The 15470-nt window shown below is 33.1% G+C and overlaps 1 protein-coding gene across 1 annotated transcript; it reads right to left on the bottom strand.

The window, feature by feature from the left end:
* Positions 1-14255: 14255 nt before the first annotated feature.
* LOC150037083 (uncharacterized) lies at positions 14256-15199 on the bottom strand. Its single transcript, XM_090311871.1, has 2 exons — positions 14906-15199; positions 14256-14639 (listed from the first exon to the last, which is right to left on the bottom strand). The coding sequence occupies exons 1-2, from the start codon at positions 15197-15199 to the stop codon at positions 14256-14258; spliced, it is 678 nt and encodes a 225-aa protein (XP_090167997.1).
* Positions 15200-15470: the final 271 nt, after the last annotated feature.

Raw genomic sequence — 15470 nt, 5'->3', positions numbered from 1 at the left:
GGTGGTTATATTATTCTCGTTATTCTTGTAATAATCTATATACCATAAGTGAAGGAGGCATTTTTTAGATAAATAAAGGTCAAATAGTTAATAAGAAAGGTGGTAAAAGAGTATTGAATAAAAGAAGGGAGAAAAAAGAGGAAAAGTAGAAAGTGTGATTTAAGTAGGAAAGAGACGGGAATTGAAGAGAGTGGTGATGAGATTTAGATAAACGATTGAAAATTACATTTTTTCTAAATTTTTTTTTTAAGCTGAGTACACTAATATAATTTTTTAAAGTATAGAGGTATTTTTACAACAAGTTAGTAGTTTCTGTTCATATACTAATAATAAGAGTATTTACGAAACATTTGAAAGTTCAATGTATTTTTGAAAAAAAAATACTAACTATTTCCATTCAAAACTAACTGTAAATCCTTACATTTAAGTGAACTAGTCAAGAAACACGTGCAATGCACGTGAGTCTTGTAGTTTTAATTAAACGTTGTTAAAAATAGTAGGTTTAAACATGTGACAAATAAATGTTATATAGTTTCATTTTAATTCTTATAACCTATATCTTTCGTAAAGTAAAACATCAAACTATTTTATTTTTTTCATTTACGAAAGTCTAATTTTGACATTTATGTAAAATATTTGTTTGTCTTAAAAAAAACTATATATATATTTTTTAAAATGATGAATATTCTTTCTTATCTTATTAAAAAAAAAATGCTTGTTTGCTACTTAAAAATTTCTCACAAAACTTCCCTCAAATGGACTGTTTGGTCGAAGGAAAAAGAGGGTGAGAATGAGAATCAGCTCACAAAGCCCATGTTTGGTTGGTGAGCTTTGTTTATTTATCTTGAAAAAGAATACTCTCGAGAAGTGTGGGTTTTCACTTATTCTTCTCCTTCCTACCACCATTTTCACTTCTTCTTCCCCTTCCTACCACCATATAAATACTTATTTTGTCTATATTTAGTATTTATATTTTGATATTAGTTATATTTGATTTTTGGAATAAAATATAGTGCAGCGGCTTAAAGTTTTTTTTTTAATAATTGCATAATAAAAATAAAACTGCACAAATTAATTATTTAAAATCAATTAAGACAAGTTTTTGTTATTAGTTATATGCTTTATAATTGCACAAAATTTTGAAAGTGATCACACAATTTAAACAAAAATAACATTTACTTGGGTGATCTAATAATATTTTCATGCAACATAAAACACATGTATTACTTATTCCCAGAAAAAATTGATAACATTTCCTACACAACTAAATATAGTTATCTTTAGACATTGTTTTCCCATGCACAATCAAACATAGTCATCATTGGTTCCCTGTAATTTTATTCACAGTCATATAATTCTCAGGTATCCTTAATTCCTAGGCATTGAGAAAACTTCAATCCTAATGGCCCCAAAGTGTTTTTTTTAATTTTATATGACTTAAAAGGATAACAATAGTTTTTAAATATAAGTTATAAATCTCATTAATACAACACACCTAGAAGTTAATAAAATAATGAGGTTATATTATCTATTTGGTTAGTTTTAAGAAAATTAAAAAAGAGTTCATTTATGTACATCATAGTTCTATGAAGGAAATTCTTAAAAACATGGAAGATGAATAGTTAGTATGCTTTTAAAATTAAGAAGATTAAATCTATTTGTACCAATTATCTCCCTAATTTTCTCAATAATATGAATATCTCTTTGTTCACTTATCTTCTCAAATAATATTTAATTGTCTTTTAAATTTCTAGTCTCTCTTCACACTAATTCGATACATCGAAAACAATATGTTACTCAATTAATGCTTATTTTTATTGAATAATTTGTTAAACATTAGTGAAAATCTTTTTATGTATATGTACCTTTTGAGGCATTAGAGCGAGAATTTTGGGATGACATAAGCATGAGAACTAACATGCATATGCAATGAAGATACAAAATAGAAACCTTAAAATTATTATAATGAAAAAATAAAAAGAAAGGAAAGGTATAAAGAGAAAATCTAGAAATTTTGTAATACAACCACTTTTGAATATCAAAGATTTAATTAAAAATATCAATATTTAATCTAAAAAATAAAAATAAAATAAAAAAAATTCCAATATTTAGATTAGATTAGTTGATCAAATCCACGAAGATTACATAATCAACAGAAAAGAAAAAGGAATGAAAAAAAATAGCAAACATCGCTTTCCCAAGTAACACAAACACAAATCGATAACACTACAACAAACAAATCCACTGACATCATAATTTTAAACACAACCAGAAACCATAGTGTTCCAACTAACTACACTTTTGATGCACATTTTATCAAATATTTTTCGGGCATCAAATCTATGAAAATCCCAAATTCAAACAAATTTTAAATGCATTGAAATATTTAGAGTTATTAATGAAATCCGTCAAAATTATGTAACCTACTGAAAAGAAAAAGAGAAGGAATGATTATTTTTTTTTTTAAAAAAAGAAAAGTAGTAAAGTTTGCTTTTAAAATGGAGATTATTTATTCTACTTAAATTGAGAGTTGATTACTAAGAAGATCCCATTATTGTCGATGATCTGAAAATTAAATTTGTTCCCTTTGTAATTGTGAAGAGCCATAGTAAAGTTGAAGGAGTTATAAATATACTGAATTGTTATGTAAGAGGAAAGGGTAAAAACTAATAATAGAATCTTTAATAATCACAAAATCTAGACGATTTTATAGTCATTTGCTTAAAAACGGAGGGCAAATTGGGGAAGTAAAAGTTCTCCTACTTCTTCCCTTTTAATATAGTAGAGATCTATGAAGCACAAATACTTTATGTGAGGCAAAGAATTAGTATCAGACACGTATCGGATACCGATACTTTCAGATACTTTACAGATACATATCTGATGACACACGATTTGACGTATCTATATTTTCAGATACTTTCCAGATACGTATCTGACATGCGATTTGACGTATTTATTTCTATGTGTACTTTTTTTTAAGAAAAAAAGATAAGTAACTCATCTAATCTTTTCCAATCTAAAATTTGGCAACCTATTTAAAAAGCTCACTACTCGAGTCCAAAACTAAAAGAGAAATAAATAAATAACGGACCAAACCATAGACTAGAATCATCTAATCTCCATCTTCACATTTGAGTCCCCACAAAATCCACCAAAATATAACCATTTAGATGTCTTCAACAATAAGTTCTTCGTTTATCTTCATACTTCTCTCTCTAATCTTCTTCTTCTTTTTCTTTGCAATATGAGTCACTTTTCTATTGCATTTTATTAACTGTTGTACTTCAACATCTTAGATGTTATTTTTTTATATTGTATTTCAATGTTTGTATTCTATTTTGTGCTATTGTTATTAACTTATATGCTAAATTTATCTATATCCTAGATTTTTTAAAGAAAAAAATGTATCTTCAACGTATCAGTATCCTCGTTTTTTAGAAATATATATATTAAAAAATATATAAAAAAGTGGTGTATCCTTAGACGTATCCGTATCTTAGTTTTTTAGAAATTGACGAATCACCGTATCCGATCGTATCCGTATCGTATAGTCGTATCTGTATCTGTGCTTCATAGGTAGAGATATTATACACAAAGGGATTGAATCCCAAAGCAGTTAATCTCTTTTACTTCAACTTTGTTACAAGAATTTCATACATAACAGTGATACAATCAAGAATTAATCATGCATATACTGGATTTTTAAAAGAGAGAAACAAATTACCTTTGATGAACACTTCTTAGTGGCTTCTCCCGGTCAACTGTAAAACTTGGTTTGTACTCTTCTTTGTATCACGAACTCTTGTCATAGCCAATACACCACCAAGAGACTTCTCTACTATTCTCTTCGACAAAGATGAGTTTGTGGGAACTCTTGAAATTGAAGGGAAGAAGAGTTTTCTTCTATCAAAATTGAGAGTGATTTTGAGAGCAAAATCGTAAGAGGTTTCTACTTTGGACAAAAATGTCACCTTTGGTATCTCATCCGTAATATAACATGTGAGGGGAGTATGTAAATCTAATTTATTAACTAAATATTAATTAATTAAATCTAATTGAATTAATTTATTAAATATCATATATTTAATTTAATGTATAAATGAATCATATTCTAATATACATATTCTCTCAAAGCTTATAGATTTAATATGAATCCAATTCACATTAATTTTGACCTATAGTTTAATATGAATCCAATTCACATCAATTTAATATTTGATTCATTTTCAAGTATTAATGTTCTCATATTATAAAGTTTAGTTTGGAAAAAAAATTTTTATATTATAATGTATCTTATGCATTATACTAATTCCCTTAATTAATTTGAACATTTCAAATTTTTTCAACACTAAATATCTTTGTTTGACTCATTGTGAGCTAACAGGATATGATGGACTTACAGTTATAGGTCTCAATTATTCGAGATTAATTAATTAAACTCTTTAATTATATTAATCAACCTTCATTAACTATGGAACACTCCACTAAAGACTCATAATTGCACTCTTATAAACTGCGGTATATTTATGTGTCCATTGAATTGACCATATTTTGTAGGTCAACCCTTCGCAAATTATTCATATTTCTTACTCTTCCGATTTTGCTTTTTCCTCAACATCAAGAAGCACCTCCAACTTGGCAAGGGTAAATGTTGTGTCACTGGTACAAATCAAAGTCCGAAAGGCACTATAATCTGTAGGGAGGCCGTTGAGTATATGGAATAGAGATTCTTCATCATCAATTGTCACACTAGTTATAGCAAGTTTGTTAATAACATCCTTGATGAGGGAACTCGTTTTGAAGGAGATCCTTGAGCGGAAGTGAATCTTCAAAATTTCATTTTTGTTGAAAACTAAATTTACAGTAAACATATAAGATAATACATTCATAAACAAATTACAACATGCTTTTTACAAGGAAAAAAGGCTCAAGAGATATTACCTTTGAAGAACTTTTCTTCTTATAATTTCCTCAAATAGTCATGAACTCGGACACAGTAACCTCTTAAAGACTTTCTTCAAGAACTTCTCGAACCAAAAAGAGACGCAACCACAATGAGAACCTTCTGTATTTTCAAAGTGAGAACCCATGTGTGGTGGGCTCTGACTATTCTGGTTAGGAGAGTTTGTTCTAGTTTTAGAGGAAGAAGAATATTGAAGAAGCACAGAACGTTTTTGTGAAAACTCTATCATATAGCCAAATCTTCTATCGTGTAGAAGCCCTCAATCGTACAAGTAATTGTTAGGAAGATAAGAAAACTATTTTCTTTTATTCCTTTTTTGCGACAAAACCAATTAATCGCCCACTAAGGTGGTTGGAGAGAAAATAAAAATTTATTATTCAAAATAATAAAATAATATAAATAAATATGATATCTGACTTATCATATCATATATCAAATATAACATATAACCTATAGTTCTAATATTGTATCATATACAATATAAACTGTAGTTTATTTTCTCTATTTTATGATATTTAATATAAATCATATTTATATTAAATTTAACAACTATGAACCACATTCATAGAAAATATATTTGAATCTCATTCAAATATTTATTTCCTCCAAATAAACTATAATGTATCAAATACATTATAACAATTATATCATATATAATTGAATCAATTTGATTATATCATATATAATATTCCCTCTTATTAATTTGAACAATTCAAATTAACCAAAAAATTGATTCTCAACTAAATCCTTTTGAGCTACTAACGTGACCTTATGGACCTATAGCTTGAAGCTTCAACGGTACATGAATAATTAATTAAACTCTTTAATTACATTATTCACCATCCGTTAACTGTCGAACACTCCACTAAAGACCGATAGTTGCACTCTTCGCACTACAGATGTATTTATGTGTCCATTAGATATAATTGATCAACAGAACAATGACCCTTCACAAGTATAGCTAGGCCAAATTATCGTTTTCCCCTGTAGTTACATCTAACTCCTTAAGTACCACTGGACCCTCTAATGAACAATAGATCATAGTCCCACTTGATGAACTCTTATCAAAGAGTATTTATGAGCGGAAGCAAGATCGTTCCAAATTCATTGTGATAGAAAAACAAGCATTCACAAACTAACATACAAGTTATGCATTTCAGAACAAATTACGACATGCTTTCAATAAATTAAACACAAAGGAATGAAAAACTCACCTTTGAAGAACTCTTTCTCTGTTTATCTCTTGCTCTCGTTAAGAACAGCAACTCTCACGTCGCTGTGATCGTCTACTCAAATCTCTCACTATCGTTCAGCAAACGAATTGTCTTCTCCATGAACAAGCAACAAGGAGGACACCACCACTTAGTGACCTCGGTATTCTAGGAGTGAGAATCCAAGAGGTGTGGGCTCTGTTGGATTTAGTAGAGGGGAGAAGGAAACTACGATCGTATTCAACGACCAAGCAAATGGGAGAGTTTAGTATCTATCGTATAGACTGATGCTTGATCGTTTAGTAAAGGTACATGATCGTTTAGGTAATCGAGTATGATCATTTAGACGATCGTTTAGTGAATCTTGCTTGGGCGCGCGATCGCTTAGTAAAAACTATACAATTGTTTAAGTAGATGTGCGTGTACACGATCGTTTAGGAAAAATACTTGAGTTGTCGTGTAGGCTCTTGTTAGCTAAATGATAGGCAATATACAACTTGTGAAGCGATTATCCGATTCTTTAGCAAAAGGAAAGCTATTTTCATTTTATCCTTCAATTATGAAAACTGAATGCAACCTCCCATTTTCACGTACGGTTCTGGAGAAAACCACCAACAATTATCTCAAATTGTTTAATTATAAAAAAAAAATATAATAACTAACTTATCATATTATATTTATAACTTATAGTTTTAATATCACATCATATGCAACATTTAAACCATAGCCCTATTCTCTTACTTGATATAAATCATACTTATATCTCCTCCAATTAATGTATCTTATACATCATGTCAACTATATTATATATAATTTAACCAGTTTAATCATATCATATATAATCAAACTCTCTCTTGTCAATTTGAACACTTCAAACTGACTAAAAAATTGATTCTCAACTTGAATCCATTAAGCTACCAAGGGGACCTTATGGACCTGTAGCTTGAAGCTCTAACAGTACATGAATAACTTACTAAACTTTTTAGCCACGAGATCCACCATCCGTTAATTGCCAGACACTCAACTAAAAACCGACAGTTGCACTCTTCTCACCAAAGATATATTTTTATGTCCATTAAATATAACCAATCAATAGTACGATAGCCCTACACAGATGCTCGTAAGTACAGCTAGGCTAATTTACCGTTTTGCTCCTGTAGTTACATCTAACTCCTTAAATACCACTGATTCCTCTAATGAACAATATCTCATAGTCCCACTATGAGTGGAAACCTCTTGAGCCATGAAAATGTGTGTAGCGTCACATCGTTCAAGCCCCGAAATCAGCCCTTAAGGGAGCAATCTATCTACTTACCCCTGCTTCTGGGAAGGAGTGAATTCCATCTTGTGTAGCTAAGTTCCCAGCTGCCAAATCAGACGAATCCCCAAAGTGGTAGTTTCGAGTTAAAAATCTGGCCAGTCACACCCATGCAAATCAAAGAACCGCCCTCAAAGGCAGGAGTTCCCAACTCACTCAGGATTAAGGTCATATTACCTATGGTCATCCTAGTGAAGTGAAGTCTCTATCATGAACGACGTTATATAACGAGACTATACACTTTGTGGTCCGGTCTTATACAAACTCCTTTGTATAGGACACCCCCATTCACATGTCTCCACATGAATGATCAGGATCATACCATCTGTAACACATCACAATACTTGTAACTATCTACAAAATGGGCCGCATTTGTAGTGTCACCGGGATAAGGTTTCCCTCATATATCCATATACTACAGACCCTTTTGGTTATCACTTAAGGCATGATCCACTTGTATGTCTTCACATACATGCTTAAGTTACAATAACAACCAGGGATCTTAGTTTATTGGTTTGTGGTAAAGCAAGTAAAACATCTCATGTTTCATAGACAACAGTGAAGAAAATATCTCATATTATTACATCACAAGCTTTTGTTTTATACAATGTTTACAAACTACAGGACCCAACGAGAGTTTAGGGCATCATCTCTAAGATGCACGTCCTAGCTGTCTCAGTTGCACTCTTCCTCCCAGCCGCTGAAGTCGACACCGAGTCATAGATCTGAGATGCACGTCCTAGCTGTCTCAGTCCCAGATCTAGCCACTTGCCCTCTACCTTCGTGTCGTCTCCGCCAGAAAATCCAGATCTGAAGCGCCACCTCGTCGTTCGCGACCCGTCACCGCCCCTTTCTCAGTTGGCTAGATCCGACTCCCACCAGCGATGCGCCGCTCGACGGCGAGCTTCAAATGCCCGCCTCTCTCTCTCTGACCCACGAATCTGTAGCTTGCCGCCTCTGGTTGCGAGTCGCTGCTGCCTAGGTTGTGCGACTCCACTCCGACACCACCGTCAAGCAGGATGTCGTTGTCACTCGCTGGATCTTCCAGCTTGGGTGAATTTTGTTGGGAATTTGAGGATTTGTGCTTCAGGTTTTGAATAACCAACCAATTATGGGCCTAATTACTGGATTAATTATGATTTTGGATTTTAGATACAAAGATTGGAGGCATTTTAAAGTCTTTTGGGTGCTACCGAAAAAATTATGAGTTCCGTCAATTTTGGTAAGTTTTGGGTGAGTAGTTGGTTTGGTTCCCTTTTTGATTAAGGGTAATCGTTGAAAATTTAGTTATTATACTTTGGTTTTGATTTAGGTTCAGTTTGGACAAATAAATAGAACTTTGGAACTGGCCTCGAACCAAGCCACGACTTCGATAAGTTAAATTTGTGATCATTTTATTTAATTTGGTTAATTGGATTTAGACCCGAAAGATGAGTTTAAAACTTTGGATATATTATTTTTGGACTAGGGGTACTAAATTAATATTTGTAATGTATGTTATAGGATGGATTCAAAGTCTTCCAAGAGTTGTAAGAAGGTTAATTACTTGGGTTAATTTGGGACCAAATTTGTGGTAAGTAATCTTACCACTGGAACTGCCCACGGGCCAAGCTTTAGTTGTATGCTAGCATGGTGACTATATGTTATGGTAAATTGTTAGCATGTTGATTGATAGTATGATCTAAATCAAAGTATATTTTGGCACGAGTTTTGAATTGTTTAAATACACACCTAAGCATTTGATCGTTAGTATATGATGGTATGTGTTTTCATATGTCGACGTCTGATCTGCTGGTGTTGAGGCATACTTGTATGTTATAGAATTATGATGTAAGGTTTACATGAATGTTGTATAATATGTTGCTGAGGATTATGTATATGTGATGGAGCCATGGTACCAAGGATTTCATGTATGTTTTAGAATTGTACGGTGTTGATTCTTTGAACGTTGAGACTGTGTGAATATCCTCATTGATTAGTTAGATGCTCACCAGTTTTGTGTTTCCTTCGGGATTCACTAGTTTATGTTTCCTTCGAGATTCACCAGTTTTTGTTTCCTTCGGGATTCATCAGTTTTGTGGACATACTTAATTACAATAGGATAGACCTCAGTCTCTTGTCTGTTTCATGTGTTTATGTGCCATATGCGGGTATCTAGAGGACATAGATGTCTAGACTGACCCTAGTGGTGGGGTTACTTACTGAGTATTTCATACTCATCCTTTCTTATGTTGATTTTTCAGGAAAATGTAAAGATGTACCAGCGATGGCACATCGGAATTCGTGATCGTGTTACTGGGACTAGACCTTTTCACTTCCGCAATCTTGAAATTTGATATTTAGTTTTGCTGTTTAAAATTTATTACTAAGGATTATTTCTCTTATATGCCTTTGTTAGTCTTTAAGAATTTTAGGTACCCTATTAACTGTTTTAACAATTGCATTTAATAAACATCTTTTGAACTTCTCTTATTTAATTAGCATTTATTTCAAATAATTGAGCGTCGTTTTAAATTCTGTACATGCATTTACCTAAGTCCTAGGAGGTCGGGTCGTTACAGATCCCATCGGTTAGGCTATATCAGAATTCAGGAAAAAATTCCTCACCTCAAGAATGTGAGAAATTATTACAACTTCTCAAAATCCGTCATAAGAATAGTCTTTTAATAAAATAATTTTTAAACATTAATTAAAAGAATTTTTTCTTGGGATCAAATCTCGGATTCCCAAAGATGCGATCCCTCACCTGAAGAATTCTAGGGAATTAGATGCAAAAATTTTCTAGATTCTATCATAATTTTTTAAAAAGAAAAACGGTCTTAAAAACAAGTTATTAGAGAAAAATTGATTAGGAAATCTTTTGAAATAATAGATTAATTTTTAAATATTCAAAAAAACCAAAAGAGTATAATTTAAAGAAATTTTTTTTTAAATGACTTCTAAAAGATTTAAAAACTTTAATTAGAAAGATTTTAAAATTTGAAATTTTTATTAGAAATCAAATAAGATTTAATGTAGACATCAAACATAATTAAAGATGCATCATAATAAATTAAGTAAATGAAAAAAGCACTTAAGAAATTTTAATATAAAATATTTGAGGACGATCTCGGACTCCCAAAGAAATGATTCCTCACCTAAAAAATTCTAAAAAATCAAACTCAATTTTTTAGATTTCATCGTCGACTATTTTAAAGAAGGAGATTATGAAATAAAAAGACTAACCACAATGTAATTGACAAATTTAAAGTACATATCTTAAATTCAGAATAACTGATAATATATTAAAAGAGAATAGCAAATCAAGAAAATACTTAAAAAAAAATTAGATAATGCAATGATCATATAAAATTGAATAGAAAAGAAATAGATAAATAAGATAAAATATAATATTAAACATAAAATTTAAAAATAAAATATGTTAAGAAAATCTTAAATAAACAAAAAGACAAAAAAAAAAAGGAAAAAAAAAGAAAAAAAAAAGAAAAAGGAAAACATGATTTAATGGCTGGCAGCTTGCCACCCACCCCCAACACCGTGTTAAGAAAACATGATTGATTTAAGGAAAACAATCTGTCATGAAAAATTGATTAGCATAATATGTTTATCTGGTTGTTAAATTGACACTAACCAGTTTACTGGGTTGTTAATGCAGATAAAGGTTAAAGAGGGTACTTTCATGACAGATGCTGAGAGGGAGTTTTGGAGACGACCTATATTTGATCTAAGTGCGGATGATGATAGTGCTGAAAGTAACAATAGGTCGACTAGTGATGGGGGTAGTCCTGAAAGTGAAAGTGACGGTGATGATCTTCGTGGAGATGGCAATGATAAAGTTGTTAGGGTGGAGGAAGGGGATGAACCAGAGCATTTTGAGCACGAGGATGCTGAATATGGAAGGGTGGAAGGAGGGACATACACACCTAGTGATGATATGTTCCATGATGTGATGGGGGACGTACGCCATGAGGACAAGTTGAACCAACTTGATGTTTATCTTGTGGACTCCCATAGAGAGCGATCAGTGGATGAGAATTGTCCTGAGTGTGCTGCCCGCCGCAGGGAGGGAGCCAATCCTGACGATTCTATTTATTCGTACCTGCAGACCATTGACAACTTACTATCGAGGTTGGATGGCCGTATATTGGGTTTAGATAGTTGTGTATCCAGTATGGAGGAAAACATGACGGACATGAAAGGGCAATTGTCGGCCATCCTGTCACTGTTGTAGTATGTGCAAGGTTTGCATTTACTATCATTTTATGTCTTTATGTGTTTAGTTTTTACGTGTTCGTGAACTTATCATTTTAATTTACTAATTGAAGGGTTCCATGGCGAATGGGGAGACGACAAGGTCACCCATCCCATCTCAGGATCCCGATACCAATAATGTGACTGCCTCTGACACTCCCATCCCCCCTCTACAGCCCGATACCACCACTTCACCTACTCCCATCCCCCCTTTACAGTCGATACCACCACAACATCACCAATTGACGTCGAACCTATAGAGGCCGACGTCCCACAAATAGAGCCCGACATGTCTGCCTTACTCACCATGCCATATACAGAGGCTGATATGTCTGGCATCCTAGAGGCCGACACTTTTGGGATTGTTACGACCACAGAGGAGTTACACTGGTGAGTAATTTATTGATCAGTAATCTTTGTTTATATTTTTATATTTCTTGATGAGTAAACTTTTATTATCTGTTTATGTAGGAATCTCAAAGAATTAGTCGTAAGAGGAAACTTGTTGATAAATATACACCTCCAGCTCAAGTAGAGAAGAAAAGTGTGGTTAAGCATCCTCTCCCAGGTGTAGCTACGTCACTATCCAGAGCGATTGTCATATACAACGTAGCATATGAAGTTCCACACAATATCCTTACAGAAATGATGGGCTGGATGTCGGACGAGAATACCGACAACGAAGTTTGAGAGAACATCTTTAAACCACTCACCAAGCAATTCTTCAAGGAATTGATTTCCCCAAGTTCGTGGGTTGAGTGTGATGTAAGTTTCCTAGTCTTGACTTCTTTACATATTGGCTATCTTGTACTTTTACTGACATAGTAATTTTTTGTGCAGACCATAAATACTTTATTTTATTTTATGAAAGAAAAATTTTATACCCAGCCCGACATGTGCAATCATGAGTTCACCATCTTGCCAATTGGTGTAACGGTAAATTTTGATATTTCGTTTCTTAACTTCTCATTATATTTCGTTACTTAACTTCTAATTTTATTTGAAGAGTCACCTTAATGCTTGTGGCAGGGTATTTAAACAAATAAAGAATAAGACACTTCTGGAGGCTGCCCTAGCATGTGAAGATGAAGACACGTATAAGGACTATGCCACTGGTAAATTCGATGTCAAATGAGCAGATGTGGATTTCGTTTATATGGCGATGAATATTAGTGAGCACTGGATAGTTCTTGCAATGGACATTAACAGAGGCCACATATTCGTGTTCGTTTCACTTCCGTCATACACATCAATGACAAAGCTGGTGAATTGGCTAGAGCCATTGGCTGTCATAGTGCCATCCCTACTTCACTATTGTTACGTGGATCATTCATAGTCGGACCTATCCACAGCCCGTTGGAAAATCTCGCGACCTATGAACTTCGACATACAACACGGGTCACTTGATTGTGGCATATTCGCAATCAAATTACTAGAACACCTGGTGACTGGTGCTGATCCGTTTGTAATCACTCAAGAGAAGATGAATGAATATAGGACGCAGTTAGCGTGTCAACTATGGGCAAACACTCCATAATTTTTATGTGTATAGAACATGTATTTTTTATGTATGGAATTTTTTTTTTTTATGTTTGTAAAAACATTTATTTTTTTTATGTATGTAAAAACATTTATTTTTATGTATAATTGAGCTACTACTCTTTTCATTGTATCACTGTATCAATAGTATACATGTATAAGAATATGTATTTTTTTATGTAAGTTCAAAGTTCAAAAATCAATATCATAATTTTATCAGAACATGTATAATTGAGCTACTACTCTTTTCATTGTACCAATGGTATATAGAACATTATATGGTTCAAGGTTCAATATTCAAACATTGAGAGAGTGAGATTTTGAGAGAGAGCGAGATTGAGAGAGTATGAAGTTATTGTTTTTTGTTACAAGTATGAAGATTGAGAGAGTATGAAGTTATTGTTTTTTGTTACAAGTATGAAGATTGAGAGAGTAGGAAGTAATTGGTTTTTGTTATAAGTATGAAGATTGAGAGAGTATGAAGTTATTGTTTTTTGTTACAAGTATGAAGATTGAGAGAGTTTGAAGATGGAGAGAGTTTGAAGATGGAGAGAGTATGAATATTGAGAGAGTATGAAGTTATTGTTTTTTGTTACAAGTATGAAGATTGAGAGAGTATGAAGATTGCTATTATAGAAATACTCCAGCTTGTTATTGTTTTTTGTTTACAAGATGAAATTATGAAGTATGAAGTGTTACAAGTATGAAGTATGAAAAAGTATGAAGTATGTTACAAGTATGACGTATGAAAAACTGATCAATGGTATTTATAACAAATGAAATGTTACAAGTTAGTTATAAACTAAACTAGATGAGGGGTGTTTATGTCATGGTCTCTGGCATTTTCAGCATGTCGCATGGTTGTAAGCGGTTTGGTATAATTTTGGCGGTTATGCCCATAATTCCCACACCTATCACATTTCATTTGTCTGCGAAATTCTCCTCTGGATGGCATTCTTCTCACTCTCTGTCACCCAGTTTGTGCTACAAACTTCGGAGGAAGGATAATCTTTTCTACATATCCAAGAAGTCTCTTCCATTCAAATATGTGGTCAAGTGGATTTATAGACTCCGCATACGCAGTCATTAGAGAGTCCATTGTATAAAATCGACTGCAAAGACTGTAGATGGGTATATTTCGGGCAGCAACAATTGCCTGCGAACACTTGATACCAAGTGAGTCGAATTCCTTACACATGCATTCCTTCGTGTGAAGATTGACAATACCATCCAATCGATTATCTCGCATGTGTACTCGATAACAATCAATAGGCTCAACCCGATATCCTCTGCCCTTATTGGCCTCACTTGCCAATCGGGTTTCGTAGTCAGAGTTCAATGTCATTCGAGATGCCTAGTAATTCCTCCGTTTGTAGAACCACGATTGGAGCATTTCTCTAACATGTTCAATCAAGCATACTCTGGGCAATAGTCGATACTCTTAGTTAACAAATTGAAACACTCTGCACTGTTGGATGTCATGTTATCATATCTTTGTTCTATTTGGTAAACCCGTGCCCTCCTTTGAAGACCGATGTCTTCCAAATATTTTGTGACAACACTGTATTGAAAACTATAGAGTTCGTCCTATTTTGTCTGGAAATCTATCATGCGAAATACCCTTGCTACATCTCTAGATATCCCAACAACCATGCTATCCTTAAAGTTTGTAACCAGATTTTGTTCTATATGCCATGTGCACAATCCATGAAATGCCGTGGGAAAAAATGCACGAATAACATTTCCGATAGATACCATCCGATCAGACCCAAACACCAGATTATCAGGTTCTCTGATACTGCATTTCAAGTTTGACATAAACCATTTCCATGATTGATCAGTTTCATTTTCCACTATTGCATATGCTAGTAGGTATAATTGATTGTTCCCGTTCATATAAACCGTAACCAACATGGTGCCTTTATATTTTCCTTTCAAGTGCGACCCATCAACAATAATACAAGGCCGGCGAAACATCTAATACAAGGCCCTAATGCCATAAACTTATACTTGAAATGCACCTCATCTTCAAGTTCGATCTCAAAGACTGTACCCGATTCCTTTATTTTTAACGCTTCTCCATAAACATGTAGTATGGAGTATGAGTATTTGGGAGTACCTCTAGTGAGATCATACGTGGCTTCCCTTTCACGCCACGCTTTATCATAACTTATGTTCATGCCAT

The sequence above is a fragment of the Benincasa hispida genome, chromosome 3 (genome assembly GCF_027475165.1).
Source record: "Benincasa hispida cultivar pf3 chromosome 3, pf3_genome.v1.1, whole genome shotgun sequence".
NCBI lineage: Eukaryota > Viridiplantae > Streptophyta > Magnoliopsida > Cucurbitales > Cucurbitaceae > Benincasa > Benincasa hispida.
The sequence above is the reverse complement of the archived record's forward strand: the minus strand, read 5'-3'. Positions and strand labels throughout refer to the sequence as shown.